Source organism: Panthera uncia, chromosome E3 (genome assembly GCF_023721935.1).
Source record: "Panthera uncia isolate 11264 chromosome E3, Puncia_PCG_1.0, whole genome shotgun sequence".
Classification (NCBI taxonomy): Eukaryota; Metazoa; Chordata; class Mammalia; order Carnivora; family Felidae; genus Panthera; species Panthera uncia.
In genome coordinates this window covers 27,700,386-27,716,817 of record NC_064815.1, presented here as the reverse complement: position 1 = coordinate 27,716,817, position 16,432 = coordinate 27,700,386, and the positions used below count along the sequence as shown (strand labels likewise).

The 16,432-nt window shown below is 45.1% G+C and overlaps 1 protein-coding gene across 1 annotated transcript; it reads left to right on the top strand.

The window, feature by feature from the left end:
• The first annotated feature begins 578 nt into the window (after positions 1-578).
• On the top strand, positions 579-15,749 carry ZSCAN25 (zinc finger and SCAN domain containing 25). Its single transcript, XM_049639265.1, has 6 exons — positions 579-651; positions 2,932-3,347; positions 4,774-4,975; positions 5,555-5,646; positions 7,393-7,519; positions 11,618-15,749. Exons 2-6 carry the CDS (start codon positions 2,961-2,963, stop codon positions 12,448-12,450), a joined length of 1,641 nt encoding a protein of 546 aa, XP_049495222.1. The 5' UTR covers positions 579-651; positions 2,932-2,960; the 3' UTR covers positions 12,451-15,749.
• Positions 15,750-16,432: the final 683 nt, after the last annotated feature.

Here is a 16,432-nt window from a genome sequence, read left to right as displayed (position 1 = left end):
CCTTTAAACCTTTACACGGCTTCCCGTTGCCTTTAAACTGTTCTCCGAAACACCTAGTTTAACCACCTGCACTAGTGGCTAAGATGGTGTGGGAATGCCGGCAATCCCTCCACACTCGCAGGGCTCGTCGTGCTCCCTCTGCTGGGGACACTCACCTCACTTTTTGGTCCACCCTTCAAAACTGAGCTGAGTTGCCGGCTCCTCTGGCCAACTCCCTCCTCCCAACTACTCGGGTCGAGGCCCCTCTTCTGGGAACCTATAATATTCACTGCTTCCCTCCGTCTCCCTCTGCCCCTGCGACAAAGTACGCGAATATGCACGTGGTGACCGACGGGACTACAAAGCCCCTTGAGGGAGGCTTCGTGTCCGGTAGTATGTCTGGAGGGTCCTCCTCACCGAGAAAAAGCAGGTGCAATGGCACGGAGGCTCCTAAAGGCCTGACGGCTGCGAGCCTCCTAGGGACGAGTCAGTCCGGGCGCGCGTTCAGGCACAGCCCCAGAGGACCAGCAACCACCGAGACGCACGGACCTCCGAGAGCCCTAGAGAGGAAGCGGAAGGGGCTCTTTCCTCACGCACCTGTCTGACAGCGTCCGCGGCCCACATCCGGTCTCTGAGGGCTCGGGTCGGGTCGTCGTGGCTGAGGGGCTGAGGGTGAGAGCCGTTCTGGGGCGTCGCAGGGCTTCGCGGGGCGGCGGATGCGGCGGGTGTGGGGGCCTGCTTTCGGTGCGGCTGCGGGTCGCGGAGGCGTTGGCGGAGGCGGCGGGGCTGACACAGCGGGCGGCGCGTTTCCCCGGAGCTGCCTCCCGCGGCACCGGGGCCCGGCGGGCGCGACGCGGGGGTTCAGGTGGGAGCGACGTTGGTCCCGCCGGGCCTAGGTTACCTCAGCGCGGGGGCGTCCACGAACTCGAGACCTTGAACCGACGCGGATCTCTCTGAAAATCGAAAGTAGTCATTTTAGAGCGAGACGTGGGAAACTCACATAAAGAATGACTTCTTTTCAAGCCTTCTTTCTCTTCGTGAAGTACCAGGGATGAAAGATGAATGAAGGCCTTTCTTGCCTTTAGAGAATTTGGTCGTCGAGGACACGTCGGTTAACATTTGTGCTGTAGTGCGGTAATGCGATAGGGGTGTGAAGAAATGCAGTAGCTAGAAAGTCGTGAAAGAGAAATCCCAATACATGCAGCAAAATGAAAAATGAATCGACTGAAAACGTAAAGTAGGTTTAGGAAGGATGTAGAAGTACACAAACACACAATAGAATATTAAGTAGAAGCTTCGGAGGAACCTCCTACCAGTTGCTTATTCTCTGTTGCGTTAAGAGTGGTCTTTCCCTCTAAAAATGGAGCCCCTTCCCCACTTTGGACTCCCAGCCTACATACCCCTCACCCCCAACCCAAGCCCATCATGAAATTAAATAGTACTCATTCTCTAGTCTGGTATAAGCCTCTTCTTCTTCTTTTTCTTCTTTTAAATTTTTATTCATTTTTGAGAGAGAGCTTAAGTGGGGGAGGGGCAGAGAGAAGGGGACAGAGGATCCCAAGCAGGCTCTGTGCTGACAGCAGCGCCCGAAAAGGGGCTCCAGCTCATGAGCCATGGGATCAAGACATGAGCTGAAGTCAGACGCTCCACCCACTGAGCCACCCAGGCGCCCAAACCTTTTTCATGAGTAGTTGAACCTACGTTAACCTTTCTCTCATTTTGACTTCCTGTGTTTCTCATCTGTACCGTATCTTTTGGGAGGCAGACTTTGGCCAGCCGTGTAACCTCTTACATCTTCAGTGTTGTCTTTGAAAAGGGGAGTAATACTCCTTATACATAATTGTATGTGTGTGTTCAAAGGCTTTCTAAATGGTAAAGCCTACACAAGTTAAAAGTCTTTTTGTTAATTATAATGACATATGTCACTCTGTTGTTTTCAACATGTGACACATGGTCACATCTAAGCCACCAGTAAGTCTTTTGGCTTCACCTCCAAAATATGTCTCGACTCTTTCTGCATCTTTGCCACCATCTTGATCATCTCCTGCTTGGACCACTGTTAAGTGCTGCTTCCCTTCTTTTTCTCTCTAACCTATTCTCTGTTGACATACGCCAGGCAATGTAAAAACGTATAGCTCCCTGCTAAAATAAGAAGATTAAGCCATAATTCTTAGTGTGGCCCATTTCCTGGATAATCTGGTTCTGCCTGCCTCTGTCACTTCTCCTGCGACTCTGTCCCTCACTTAACTTTGCCAAAGCTTCACTCCCATTGCCTTATTCTCAGACATGTGGAGTAATTTCTGACCTCAAGTCTGGTGCCTGGAAAAATCTCTGAATGACTGGCTCATACTCATCGGTGGGTCTCAGCCTAAGTGTCCTCTCTTCAGAAGAGCCTTCTTTAAGTTATTCATCCCCCATTAACAGACCATCCTACACATTTCCTTTCTAGAAGTTATCTCCATTTAATTTTAACTTATTTGCTTGTATTTGTTTTTTTTCTGTCTGTTGCACTAGTATATGAATTTCAAAGGGCAGGTGCCTTGTTTGTCTTGTTCTGTATTATATTTCTAGTTTCTGCAGGCCTGGCACATATATTGGTTGAACGTGTTAATTCTTACAGTGTTGGAAGAGTAGGCCCTGATGACTCATCTAATTATAACCTATTTTATATTTTCTGATTTTAGTGTTATCTCCCTAATGAGATCCTACAATGTTTGTGGGTATAAAGTAAACTCTTTACATTTTTCTTCACATACTAGGTGGTTAGCAAATACTTACTGAATTGAATTGTCATGATTTTCAGGATATATGTTTAGTCTTTTGTTCTGCTTCACAGAAACTAATTATGCTCCCCAGCAGAATATCCATTGATGTAGACAAAGAACTGTGATGGACTGACCTTTCCTTGTCTCACTTATGCTGCCATTATTGTTTGTCTGGTCTTCTCAATAGACCCTCAGTCTTCTGGGAGGAGTGTGAAGATGCTAAAGGAGCGTCCAGGGATGGCAGAAGACCCCCAGCAACAGATGGGTGTTCCTGTGGTAAAGCTGGAGAAAGAGTTGCCATGGGCCAGGGGAAGGGAGGACCCTAGTCCTGAGACTTTTCGTCTGAGGTTTCGGCAGTTCCGCTACCAGGAGGCAGCTGGTCCTCAGGAAGCCCTCAGGGAACTCCAGGAACTCTGTCGCCAGTGGCTGAGGCCTGAGCTGCATACCAAGGAGCAGATCATGGAGCTGCTGGTGCTGGAGCAGTTCCTGACCATCCTGCCACGGGAGTTCTATGCCTGGATTCGGGAGCATGGCTTGGAGAGTGGCAAAGCTCTTGTGGCCATGGTGGAGGACTTCACAGAGAGAACGTTGGAGGCCAAGGCGGTGGGTGAGAAGGGGGTATCTGGGTCTTGTTTTGTCGGTATGGGAAGGGGACATTTTTTTTTTTTAATTTTTTTTTAACGTTTATTTATTTTTGAGACAGGGAGAGACAGAGCATGAACAGGGGAGGGTCAGAGAGGGAGACACAGAATATGAAGCAGGCTCCAGGCTCTGAGCTGTCAGCACAGAGCCCGACGTGGGGCTAGAACTCACGGACCGCAAGATCATGACCTGAGCCGAAGTCGGCCGCCTAACCGACTGAGCCACCCAGGCGCCCCAAGGGAAGGGGACATTTAAAGAATTGAAAGGTTTGAAGAAGCAGTGGGAGTAGATGAGGTGTACAGTCTCCTTCATCTGCTCCCAGACTCCCTGAGGTACTTTTTGGAGGGCAGTGGAGTTTTCAGCATGAGAAGCCATTCCCAAGGAAGATGCAGGGGCCTGTAGAAGAGCTGTTAGCTTCCTTTCTGGTCATCAGGACAAAGGCCTGGCCATATTTCCTTTGTGAGCCCCAGGCCCAAAGAAGGTAGTCATGACCAATTTGAAGATCCCTCATAGACTCCTTCTCTTTGGGCAGAGATGCATGTGGAAAGTGGGGAATTCCAATTGGGTGAATATTATTATTAAGAAGCATTGTCTAAACAGTGCTGTTTCGATATCTGGGACGTTGGCTCAAGTGGCTCACATTAGTGGTTCTGTGGTGGTGTTCTGGTGACACCAAGTAACTGCATCTCAGATGCTTCCTTGGGACTCTGGCCACATGTTTGTCATTCTGTGGTATAGTCACCTTATTGTTGGCTGGGAAAGAAAAGAGTAGGACTGAACATTACTGTTTTGCTTGCAAGTCATCATCTTTCTTCAGTTTATTCTTCCTTTTCCTACTGCAGTTATTCGTGACTTCCTCTGTAATCCTAAGAATTATTTTTTTATTCCCAATTCAGGAGCTTAAAAGTAGACCAAGAAGGGCCTGTTTTTGTGAGTGTATCACAGTGTGAGTTGTCCTGATTTTCCTCGCTGTTTATAGAGCAAGTTTTTCTCACTAGCTAATTCACTGCTGAATCAAGGCTTTGTATTTTTTACTTTCAGCATTTATAATTGGGGGATTTCCTAGTAGGGAGCATTTTGGGCTAAAGTTGTCAACCAAACAATATTTAGTCTCTCTGTGATATTATTCCTGGTGGAATTTGGTCAGTATTGAGGCAGGCAGGAGGGACCCTTGTAAAAGGGCAGGGACACATAACAGTTGCTCGGAGCCTGATAAAGTGAGGTTAACCTCTTTTTCACCTTCTCACTGATGTCCTGGGGAAGAGCTGAGCCGGCTTTGTCCTCCTCTTGCAGTTGGAATGGTCCTTTTCTTTGTTCTCTTTTTAGGTTTTAATTCAACTCCCTCACCCAGGCCTCATTCTAACAGGTGTTTGGGGACTGTTCTTAGGTTCCATGCCTCGTGCAGGGAGAACGGGAGGAGACAGCACTTTGCAGAGGCCCTTGGGAACCAGGTGTTCACCTGGGGCCAGTGGAGGTCAAGCCTGAGTGGGGGATGCCCCATGGGGAAGGAGTTCAAGGCCTAGACCAAGGCACTGAGGAGCAACTCAGTCAAGACCCTGGAGCTGGGACACAAGCCTTCCAGGAGCAGGGTAAGATGCGAACAGTAAAGAAGTAAGGATGCAGAAAACTGTGCTTTGTGACCCTCCTTTACAAGCCCAGCAGTTGATAAATAAGTTATCTGTGAGCTGTAATTAGGAGTTTTCCTGATTACTTCCTTGACTTTAGTAGGAAACAGATGAAGTGAAATTGTTTTCTATACCTTGACTCTCTGATTTTTGCAGGGGATATCTGGGATTGTGCTCTCTTACCATTTCTTCTCTTCTTTCCCTCACATCCCTTCTAGAAACCTCCTGGAAATATGCAGGTGACATATAGGGGGATTTTTTAAGGGGGCAGACAAACCATATCCCTAAAAGTAATGTATGACTTCATTGTGTTACTGAATCTCAAAGAGGGTTATTCCCAGAGTGTGACCAGAGAACATGAATAGCCTTCAAGGGCCAGGGTACATTGGGTTGAGACCATCTGCCCAGTTGAGAAGAGGGTAGGTCTGTGTGGAGGCTCCTTAAGGTTTCTGGGTTCTGTGTGTCAGGCAGTGGACACCTTTGAACAAGCTAACTACAAGACAGCACTAATCTTTCTCATGCTTTTTTTCCCCCTTTGCTTAGCTCTGCCAGTTCTTCAGGCTGGTTCTGGCCTCCCTCCAGTGAACACCAGAGACCAAGAGATGGCAGCTGGGTTCCTTTCAGCTGGACCCCAGGTGAGCTGTACTTCTGCCTTTCTGACGTTGCTTTGAATGAGATTCCCCAAAGTTTCCCTGCACAACAAAGCGCCGCCCACAAGTTGAATTATTGTACCTTTCTTGTTCTGATGGATATGATAGCTTTGTTTTCTCCACTTTGTCATCCTGATTTGTTGAGTTGAGCCTTATGCCTTAGGGCCCAGGCATGAGGCTCAATTCAGTTGATTTTATTGCTCTGTGACTTTTTTTTTTAATTGACTCTGTATTACTTTTTACTGAGGAGGAAGACATTCTTGATAGAAACCCCATAAGCCTGATCTAGGCAGTGGTGGTCGATCAGGAAATCAATACCCTTTGTAGATCATCTTTATGGATACTTTTGCTGCTGCTTTTCCTTGGGATCCTCTCCTCCTCCCGCATCAGCAGGAATGTAGCTGACTCAGGGTTGGAGACTCCCTGGAACACTGAGCAGAGTGTTCCCTCTGGCCTCTACCCCGACTACACCAAGATGTGGCCTTGTTTGACTTCTTTGCCTGCCACAAATGGGGGTAATGAGCACAGTTGGGGCACTCTTGTCATGTCTACTCTGTGTTGAATGTTACCAGGGAGGTGGGAGATTTCCAGTGTGGCACCTTTTTGAAGGGGACAGTGAGTGTTTTGTTTTTTATTTTGAGAGAGAGAGAGAGAGCAGGGAAGGGGCAGAGAGAGAGGGAGAGATTGAGAATCCCAAGCAGGATTCTGCATTCAGTGTGGAGTCCAGCGCAGGGCTCGATGTGGGGCTCGAACACATGAATCATGAGATCATGACCTGAGCTGCAATCAAGAGTTGGATGCTTAACCAACTGAGCCACCCAGGTGTCCCAGAGACAGTGAGTTTTAAAGTGAAGAGTCCTTATAGAAGGAAGGTAGAAGGAAAGGGGTCGTTTGCCAGAAAAAAATGATGACTCAAATCTGGTCTAGCTAAAGCACTGTTTGGGCAAGTTTTATGCCTGTACCATTTCCTGTTCCTGTTTCCCTAGCATGTGTTTTGGAGGAGATGAAGGATGATAGCATGTTTTAATTTTTCCAGACCCTCTCTTTTGCCATAATAGTTCTTCATGGTGTTGTGGATGATAGTGAATTTATTTTATTTTATTACTATTTTTTTAAATGTTTATTTTAGAGAGAGACAGAGAATGTGCGTGTGCACAAGCAGGGGAGGGACAGAGAGAGAGGGAGACATAATCTGAAGCAGGCTTTGCACTGTCAGCTCAGAGCCTGATGTGGGACTCAAACCCACGACTGTGAGATCATGATCTGAACTGAAGTCAGTTGCTTAACTTACTGAGCCACCCAGGCGCCCAATACTGAATTTATTTTAATACAGTATTGTTCTTAAGACAAGGCCTGCCCAAATATTTACTTCCCTTTGAGGGAAGATCAGTTTTAGATGAAGGGATAAATAACTCTGGGTCTTGATCAAGCTTGAGGATTGAGTGGAGGCAATTGAAAAGCGGGAATTAGGTGTTGTGGTTGTTAGGGTACAACCTAGGTGTCTGCAGCAGAGACTCGGAAATATAGTAGCTCAGACAAGTCCATTATTTCCCTGTCATTAAACTATCAAGAGGTAGGGACTTGTGCCCCCAAGACCATCTAGGGTTCTGGTTCCTTCTGCCTTCTTGCTCTGTTCTTCCCTAGAGTATTATCCCTGTGTTTGCTTCCGCTTTTAGACTCTTCCTACCTTGGGATTATTTCTTTATCCATAGCACTCTTCTGTTGTTTCAGGGGTTGGGACCATTTAAAGATATGACTCTGGCCTTCCCTGAGGAGGAATGGAGACATGTGACCCCAGCCCAGATAGACTGTTTTGGGGAATATGTGGAACCCCAGGACTGTGGGGTCTCACCTCCAGGTAAGACTGTTTCCATCCCAAAGGTAAGAAACTGAGGAGTTGTGAAAGTTACAGGTTGGAGTTCTTGCCCTTGCCCCAGATTTCAGAACCTGGTGCTACCAACAAAAGAAGGCAAGTAAATGGGTCCAAGGAAAGAGTGTGGACCCAGGGTTTAAGGAGCTGGGCATGTGCTTTCTTGTTGGGAGAGGAACCAGCGAGGGGGCAAGAAAACACAAGGTAGTTGTACTGGCTGTGATGAGACAGGTTGGTCATTAGGATTCCTGGAGCACCTATTCTGTCTCTGACTGAAGAGTACCCACGCAGGCTTGAAAGCAAAAGACGATCTTGTGTCTCGTTCCCTCAGCAGGGATTTATTGAGTGTCGCTCAGGCACTGGCTCTAACTTTGCAGCTTTGTGTTGGGGCAGGACTAACGGTAGGGAAGCCTTCGGAGCACCAGGCGTGTGTACAGAGAATGCCCAGCTGCTCGATGTGGGCCCCTGTCACAGAGCAAGCAGAGCCTGGGCTGGGTCTGTCTCAGGTGGTGGCCAGGTTTTACCTGGGGTTGGAGCTGGAAGGGTGAGACCATGATGCATATGGAAAGTGCTCACAGGAGGAGGAGCAGCAAGAGAAGGAGGAAGAGTGAGCCTGGTGAAGTACAGGGAGAGGCCCTGGCGGGGAAGCCGGGGAGGACACTGCAGGGGCTGGAGACTGCCGGAGTGGTGGTATCTCTGCAGGTTGGAGAGGGAGAGGAAAAGAAACGTGAGTGGGAACAACCCTTTCCTCTGTTCCCTCTGCTTTTCTTTTCATAACTTTTTGAGTATGTGCTGACTGCTCATCTGTCCTGACTCCACCCCATCTGGCATTTTTCCATCTTGAAATATGTTGAGGGATAAATGAGAGTATCACTGTACTGCCTTTAGTGCATGAGAGAACTGGTCCTGGCTCCACCACTTACTGTGACCTTTCTGGGCTTCCGTTTCTTCAGTCGCAAAATGGGGACATTCACAGAGCTTTCATGGCGTCGTGAGGATTAAGTGAGATGATAAATCTTAGCATTTGGTGAATATGATAGTGTTAGATACTTTTATTAGCTATACAAATATTATTCCTTTATGAGTCAGTCAACATTCATTTATTCACCCAAAAATATTTATTTGGTATTGTGGCCAGTACTCTGCCAGTCACTATGAAGAGTTAAAGTCCCTTGCCTTTGCGATCTTAGCAGTTCATATGAAGAGTCCAAATGCACGGAATAATGATCAGTATGGAGTAGTGTAAGGGGTCCTAGAGGAGGGGCTCAGGAGACCTGGGTCCAGGACAAAGTTGTCACACCATGGCAGTGATGTGAGTGGCCAAAGGATGCCAACATGTGTTACAAAGAGATGTAAGACTTCTTTTTTTATTAAAAACAATTATTAAAAAATGTTTATTTGTTTTTGAGAGAGAGAGACAGAGACAGAGTGGGAGTGGGGGGAGGGGCAGAGAGAAAGGGAGACACAGAATTCGAAGCAGGCTCCAGGCTCTGAGCTGTCAGTACAGAGCCCGACATGGGGCTTGAACCTATGAACTGTGAGATCATGACCAGAGCAGAAGTTGGACGCTTAATCGACTAAGCCATCCAGGCGTTCTGAGATATAAGACTTCTGTAGATAGTAGAGGATGTGGAAACCTTCAGACATAACCATGCGGTTCAGGACCTCTTGCAACACAGCTGAGATGGTGGGGATACCAATATTCTAGTGCCTTGATGCCCCCAGGGACCCTCTGCTGGTGATGCTGCTGTGTGTTGGAATGATTCTGCCCTCTTATTCCAGAGGATTTTTATACCTGCCCCGCCCCCTGTCCCTGCCATCTGACTGTTCTAGAGACTCTGGTTGTATTCTTGTGCTGTTCTCACTGTTTCAAACAACCCAAGCACTTCCATAAGCATTTATGCGGAGTCTGGGTGGGCCAAGGTCCATTTCCCACGCATACTGTCTACTGGCTGTCTCAACCTTCAGGTCTTCCTGTGATTTATTCCCATGTACTTGTGGCTCCTGCATTGATAGCTGTTTTGGATTAGGCCTGAGAAACTAGAATTCTATGATACATAATACCTAGCACATACTCACATCTCCCCAGGGTCCAGCTAAGACTCGTGCATTGCATTTAGTGTCAGTTTTACTATTCGTAACACCTGAAAACTGGAAATTACCCAAATGAATATCAGTCAAGTTCATAAATAGATTACAATATATTCTGACAGTGTCATACCAATGAAAAAGAACATAGTGTAATTATAGCTACATTCCATAATATGGGTGAATCTTACAAGGATAATAATGAGCGGAAGCATCCAGAAACAGTATTTGAATCCACTACACAAAGTTCAAGACCAGGTAAAAGTACTTTATGCTGATAAAAGTTTGAATAGCATGTTAGCCAGGGGGCGGCAGAATATAGTCACTGGAGGGCCTGGGAGAGGGCTTTCTGGATACTGGTAGTTTCTTGAACTGGATGCTTTTTATATAGTTGTGTTCATTATGAAAATTCTTTGAATTCTACAGTTATGTTTTGTGCATCTTTACTTTCATGGAAAGTTTATAGAAGAATCTGTCAGAGGTGACAGCTGTGTCCTTCATATTTGTTTAGATTAGGCATGTGATGTTTTTCTTTTTGTGTTTTAACGGCCTTACCTGAAAGGACCCTTTCTGTGCCTAAGTGCTGCTTGTCATTTTTGTCTCTTTCTCTCTCCTTTTTTTTTTTTTTTTTTTTTTTTTAAGATTTTATTTTTAAGTAATTTCTATACCCAATGTGGGGCTTGAGCTCACAGCCCTGAGATCAAGAGTCACATGCTATATTGACTGAGCCAGGTACCCCTCCTCTCTTTTTTTCTGTCTTGGCTCTTTTGCTTCCTAGGGCCTTCCCTTTTGTTCACCTTCCCTTCAGCCTGTTCTGTAAACAATTGTTCTGTTAATTTAGAGAGAGTGAAACAGGGATCAGAGAAAGAACTAGGAGGGTTGAGGCATTTCAGCAGCATTCACGTGCATTTCAGTCTGGTAGAAGTCAGTGACAGACCGGATTCATTCATTCGTCCAGTAGTTAGTAAGCCTGTGACAGTCTCCCAGGAGAGCCAGATTAATAAAATCTGGTTAGGTGGAGGGAGGAACGGGGGCAGGGACCATGTGCTGAGCAAGTGTATGGAGGCTATGGAGAATTCCCAAGTAGCCCACCTGGAATAAGCTGGAATAGGTTTATAATCTCTAGGGCAGGGAGAACACCTTGAGGAATGTAAAATGGCATTTTCAACAAGGTCGTGTATAAATAAGTGCACAATAAACAAAGTGCTAATTCAGTATAAATGTGAAGAGACATAGCTAAGAGAGTAAGCAGGGAATGTTTCTTCAAGGAAATCATTGAGTTAGATTTAGAAGGAAATACAAGTCTGAGTTAGAAAATTAACTGAGAGCACATTAAGATTTGGCAGACTATTCTGTAAAAAGATATGGAGAGTTTTAGCTCAGGTTGCTACAATAGAATATTATAGGCCAGTGGCTTAAAACAACAAACATTTATTTCTCCGAGTTCTGGAGGCTGAGAAGTTCAAGATCAAGGTTCCTATAGATTCAGCGTCTGGAGAGCGCCCTCCTCCTGGCTTGCACCTGGCTGCCACCTCACTGTCTTCACATGGCAGACAGAGTGAGATTGTGGGATTGAGGGATCTATCCTGTGTCTTTGCCTCTCCCATCATGAGGGATCATGCTCACATGATTTCTGTGCTAAGAGCTCTGGTTTCCCTTCCTCTTTTTATAAGGACACTGATCCCATCATGGGGGCTCCACCCTAATGACTGTACCTTATAACTTCCTGAACAGCCCATCTCCTGATATCATCACGTTGGAGCTTAGGTTTTCAACCTATGAATTTGGGGAAGACACAAACATTCAGTCAGTAACAAAGTGGGAAAAGGTAAAGTGAAGTCTGGTTTTAGAGTCCATGAAAGAAAACTGTATTGAGGTTATTGGTCAAAGGGAAAAAGAAAGAACTGTTAATGGGACATCTTTAGAAGCCAAGTTCTAACCTAGAACTTTACTTTCATAACTGCTACAGAATTAGCTTGTATCTCCTTTGTCCTGTAGGCATTGGGAGCAAGGAAAAAGAGTCTAAAACCCAGCAGGCAGACCTCAAGGGGTCGCTTGCTCGGGTGACGGCAGAGAGGTTTGGGGAAGCCACGCTCCAGAGCCCTGAGCTTGGAAGAACCTGTGAGCAGGAGCCCAGTAGCTCTGTGGGAAACATGCCAGGGCCGCCTCCTCCTCAGCATGGTGTCATACCCCTGCCCGATGACCTCAAGACCCACAGCTCCTTTTGGAAGCCTTTTCAGTGCCCCGAGTGTGGAAAAGGCTTCAGTCGGAGCTCAAATCTTGTCAGACACCAGCGAACCCATGAAGAAGAGAAATCCTATGGGTGTGTCGAGTGTGGGAAGGGGTTCACCTTGAGAGAGTACCTCATGAAGCACCAGAGAACCCACCTGGGAAAGAGACCCTATGTGTGCAGTGAGTGCTGGAAAACGTTCAGTCAGAGGCACCACCTCGAGGTCCACCAGAGGAGTCACACAGGGGAGAAGCCTTACAAGTGTGGTGACTGCTGGAAAAGCTTTAGCCGGAGGCAGCATCTGCAGGTGCATCGGAGAACTCACACAGGGGAGAAGCCCTACACTTGTGAGTGCGGCAAGAGCTTCAGCAGGAACGCAAATCTGGCTGTGCACCGGCGAGCCCACACCGGGGAGAAGCCGTATGGGTGCCAGGTGTGTGGGAAGCGGTTCAGTAAAGGGGAGCGATTGGTCAGACACCAGAGGATCCACACTGGGGAGAAGCCCTACCACTGTCCAGCCTGCGGGAGGAGCTTCAACCAGAGGTCCATCCTCAATCGTCATCAGAAAACTCAGCATCGCCAGGAGACCCTGGCACAGTAAGGATGCACCTTTTTTACGAAAGGAAGGTGCTGGAAGGTGTAGGACCTTTCAGGATCGCCAAGTGGAGGGAGATCCCATTGGAGGATGCATTCGTCTTTCCTCACTGAAGGGCTTTGAGGAGGGAGTGGTAGAGTGATAGGGTGCAGAAAGGCACTTTGACCCATTTTCTTTACATTTGTTGTCAAACAGAAGCAAGGCAATGCCTGATTTATTTTGAGTTTCCAGAGAGCACAGCTCCTCACGTCTCTTATCCAAGTGGTGCAAACTGTTTTTTACTGTCTTTTGGGAAATTATATCCTGAACTTCACTTCAGGTTGAAGTTTTTCTCCTTCATTGGGATGTCATGTACGCCTCTCGAGCAAGTCTGACAAAGTTTTGTCCCATGTTGGCAAGTTACACCTCATTGTGATGAGGGCTGTATTGACCTGCAAAATCATTAGTTCAGACTCTGCCTCTCTTCTTTTCCATTTAACAAGTATTTATTGAACAGCTACTGTGTCTGGTGCTGGGAGCACAGTGGTGAATGAGGCACATGAGATGTGAGCCTCCTGGAACTGGTGATTTAGCAGTGGAAACACACAGAACCATTAATAGCTCCAGACATTCTAAGTTATGTTTGTGGTACGTGCTGTTTGAGAGGGTAGTCTTCTTCTGGTGCTCACTCGTTCTGCCCTGCCACTCAGGTGCTGGATCTTCCCCTCCCTAGTTAGGATCTCTCAGGCAGCCTTGTTTATTTTACTTTATTTTTACCCCCTTTGTCTCTGTAACAGCATACCCTCATTTGTATAGTTTCCCCATTATTCCTTGTACTGTAACAACTATCCACCCATCCAGTAGGAAATTAATATTTTGCTATTGATTACCGAATAAACATGAAAGTATTTTAAAAAGTGTTCAGTTCTATATAAAGATCTAATTAAATAAATCTGAAAGATGAACTATTATTAATGCACTGTATTTGATGGCATTTTACAGCATATAAGATGCTTTTTTTTCTATTTTCACTTTATCATTCCACACGTATTTATTGAGGCCCAACAGTGTGCCAGGAACTCTTAGGTGCTTGCCATATATCAGTAAATAAAATGGGAAAAGTCCCTGACCTCGTGGAGCCTACATTTTAGTGAATATATTTGATCTTCAGAACCTCCTAAGGTGGAACCCATGGGTACTCCCATAAACTCTCTGGACCCGGGATCTGAGCCTTTGTCCTTGGTTCTTGTCAGTGTCTTGCCTTTGAAATGCATTCGCCACCTACCTCTTGCTACCGGATAGTCTCTGTCAATACATCTAGATCCTTGTCATCTGAGAGGCTCTCAGTTGCCAACTAGGACTGATGAGGTAGTAGCAATGTGTTTTACATAAGTGCCGATTCAAGCAAAATAGAGATGTTTGTAGGCATTTAAAAATACTTAATGAGAAGATACAGTATTTGTACTGTTTACACTTTCTTATTTTGCCATCACTAAAAAGTTTCCTTTCTGTTTAAAATTCTGTTTAAAATATCTGTGTAATGAGCATGGACTACAATGCAGTGTTGTTGTGCTATACTTTCAAATGCTGGAGGCTGGGTGAGTTTGTCTTTTGTTGACATGGTACTATAATTATAAGATGTGATTTGTTTTGTGGTGCCTTTTAATATTAGATTCTTTTACTCTAAGGTTTTTTTCTCCCCATTTTTTATTGTAAATCAGATAAGTAATGACTTCAACACAGTTGTATTACTCAGTCTACTTTGAAACATATTATTTTATCACATATTTCTTAGATAACTATGGTAGATAGCCATGATGTTTAATTTTGATTTAGCAGATGATTTCCTGGCCTCTCCACTGTCTCCATGAGCCTCTAGTAGCCAGGCCATAAATCTATCTGAGATGTCATCCACTATCTGAGACACTAGGCTGCTTCTCCTTAGCAGTGTTGTGATCCAGATGCAGAATCAGCTCTTTTTTCCCCACTTCCCAGACAAGCTTGGCAAAGCTTGTAGCCAGCTAGCAGCCAAACCCAGGGAAAGGCTTTTCATGAGTCTCTGGCTTCTGGTCTGTAGGACCTGGGGGCTGACCTGGCTTGAGCTTGGCCTTCTCTAGGAGGTCCATATTCCAAAGCTAGGTGAGGAGTGTTGGGCCGCTACAGGCTGGGAGTTGCTCATCAGTGGTCTTTCTGTTTACCTGAATTAAATGGTTAGATTCTTTTTGATAATATGCTTAGCCAAATAGGACTGTGGGTTTTCAGCCAGTTGGAATCTCTTCAGAGAAACTCAGGTAGGAGCCAGGCCTTGCTTTTTTTCTTGGGCGCCTGTATCTGCTTTGAGACTAAAGTTTATGGATGATGCCTCAAACAGCCTCAAAAAATTTTTTCCATGGAATTTTAGTAGCATGTATTTTTGTTATGTATTCAAATGTTAAATATTTTTCTGTATTTTTCTATTTAGAGATTTTTTTTTTATAATAGAAAATTTCAGACATATATAATGAATCCCTATGTATTCATTATTTGGCTTTACCCATTGTAAACTCCTAGCCGATCTTGTTTTATTTCTATACCCTTTTCCCTGTCTTCCTACCCTACTGAAGTATTTCAAAACAGCTCCCAAATACTGTCTATAAATATTTCAGTGTGTACCTCTGAAAGGTAAGAACTCCTTGAGGGATGCCTGGGTGGCTCAGTCAGTTAAGTGTCCAACTCTTGATTTTGGCTCAGGTCATGACCCCACAATTCGTGAGATCAAGCCCCGCGTTGAGCTCTGTGTTGACAGCGTAGGGCCTGCTTGGGACTCTCTCTTTTCCTCTTTCTCTGTCTCTCTCTGCTCTTTCCCTGCTCGCACTTGCTCTCTCAAAATAAACTCTTTGCAAAAGAAAACCCACAATACTATTATCATACCAATAAAAATAATTTCATAATTTGCAATTGTTTTCTTAAAAAGCACATACTTTTAAAAAGTTTATTTGAATTAGGATCTAAATAAGATGCATAAATTGTAATTGGTTGCTTTGTCTTCTAAGTCTTACAATGTATAATTCCTATTCTTTTTTCTCTTGAAATTCATTCATGGAAGCAACTGCATTTATTTATCCTGTAGAATTTCTTGTCTTTGAATTTTGCTGTTTGCATACCCATGACGTTATTTAATATGTTTTTTTGCCCTCTATATTAACCAAAAACTTAAAGGAGTAACCAAATTCATTTCTTGTATTTTGGCAAGAACACATTATAGATGATGGCATGTCTGGTTGTTTCTCTCTGATGTTAGGATCCTAGATGTATTTATTTCATAAATTCTATAAATGATTCATTTATTAGCTGGAATGCTTCTGTCAGAAATTTTTCCTCATTAACCATTAGGTTTCTTAGATAGAGTTCATACAGGAAAGGAAATGCTTGATTCGTCCTTTTGCCTGTTTTCACAATAATGATCTGGTTGCTTTGTTTTCTGTAATTGTGATAGGTATTTTTTCAATCAGAATACACTCATGGATTTTGGATTTACAGCCAGTCCACTGTACTTCTTGATGCTCAGATCATTTCACTTTTGGTCATTGGGAGCCTTTTCAACTTGCCTCCTGATTCCTTTTGACATAACTCTAATCATCTTTGATAGCTTCTTTATTTTCTGATAGGACAGGATGTTGCAAACTCCTCTTGTACATTTCCTGCTCCCTTTGAGAGTGAAGAGAAGTGCTATTAATTATGCCAGGACAATATTGCAAAGTGGGACTCCAGGACAGAGCGGGATATTTGGTCACCTTATATACAGCCCTCATTGTGTGTGATTGGGTGTCTGTGGTTTCTTCACCCAACTATAATGTTGGGCACTTTCAGGGCTGGCAGGTAGTGTGTCCCATGCTGCTGTGATAATGAAGAGTGCCACTCCAAGGGGTATGACCTTTGTAAGAGAAACCCCTTTTTATACCTTGGGTGGTGACTTTCTGCCCAAGGTCTGTCCTGGGGAGCTATTGCATTAAACATTTACTTTTCAAAA

Excerpts from the sequence above, each read along its gene's own strand:
- ZSCAN25 (XM_049639265.1), top strand. The coding sequence starts at position 2,961 with ATGCTAAAGGAGCGTCCAGGGATGGCAGAAGACCCCCAGCAACAGATG. Across the intron at positions 4,976-5,554 it reads ACAAGCCTTCCAGGAGCAGG|CTCTGCCAGTTCTTCAGGCT; the intron begins GTAAGATGCGAA and ends CCCTTTGCTTAG. Across the intron at positions 5,647-7,392 it reads TCCTTTCAGCTGGACCCCAG|GGGTTGGGACCATTTAAAGA; the intron begins GTGAGCTGTACT and ends CTGTTGTTTCAG.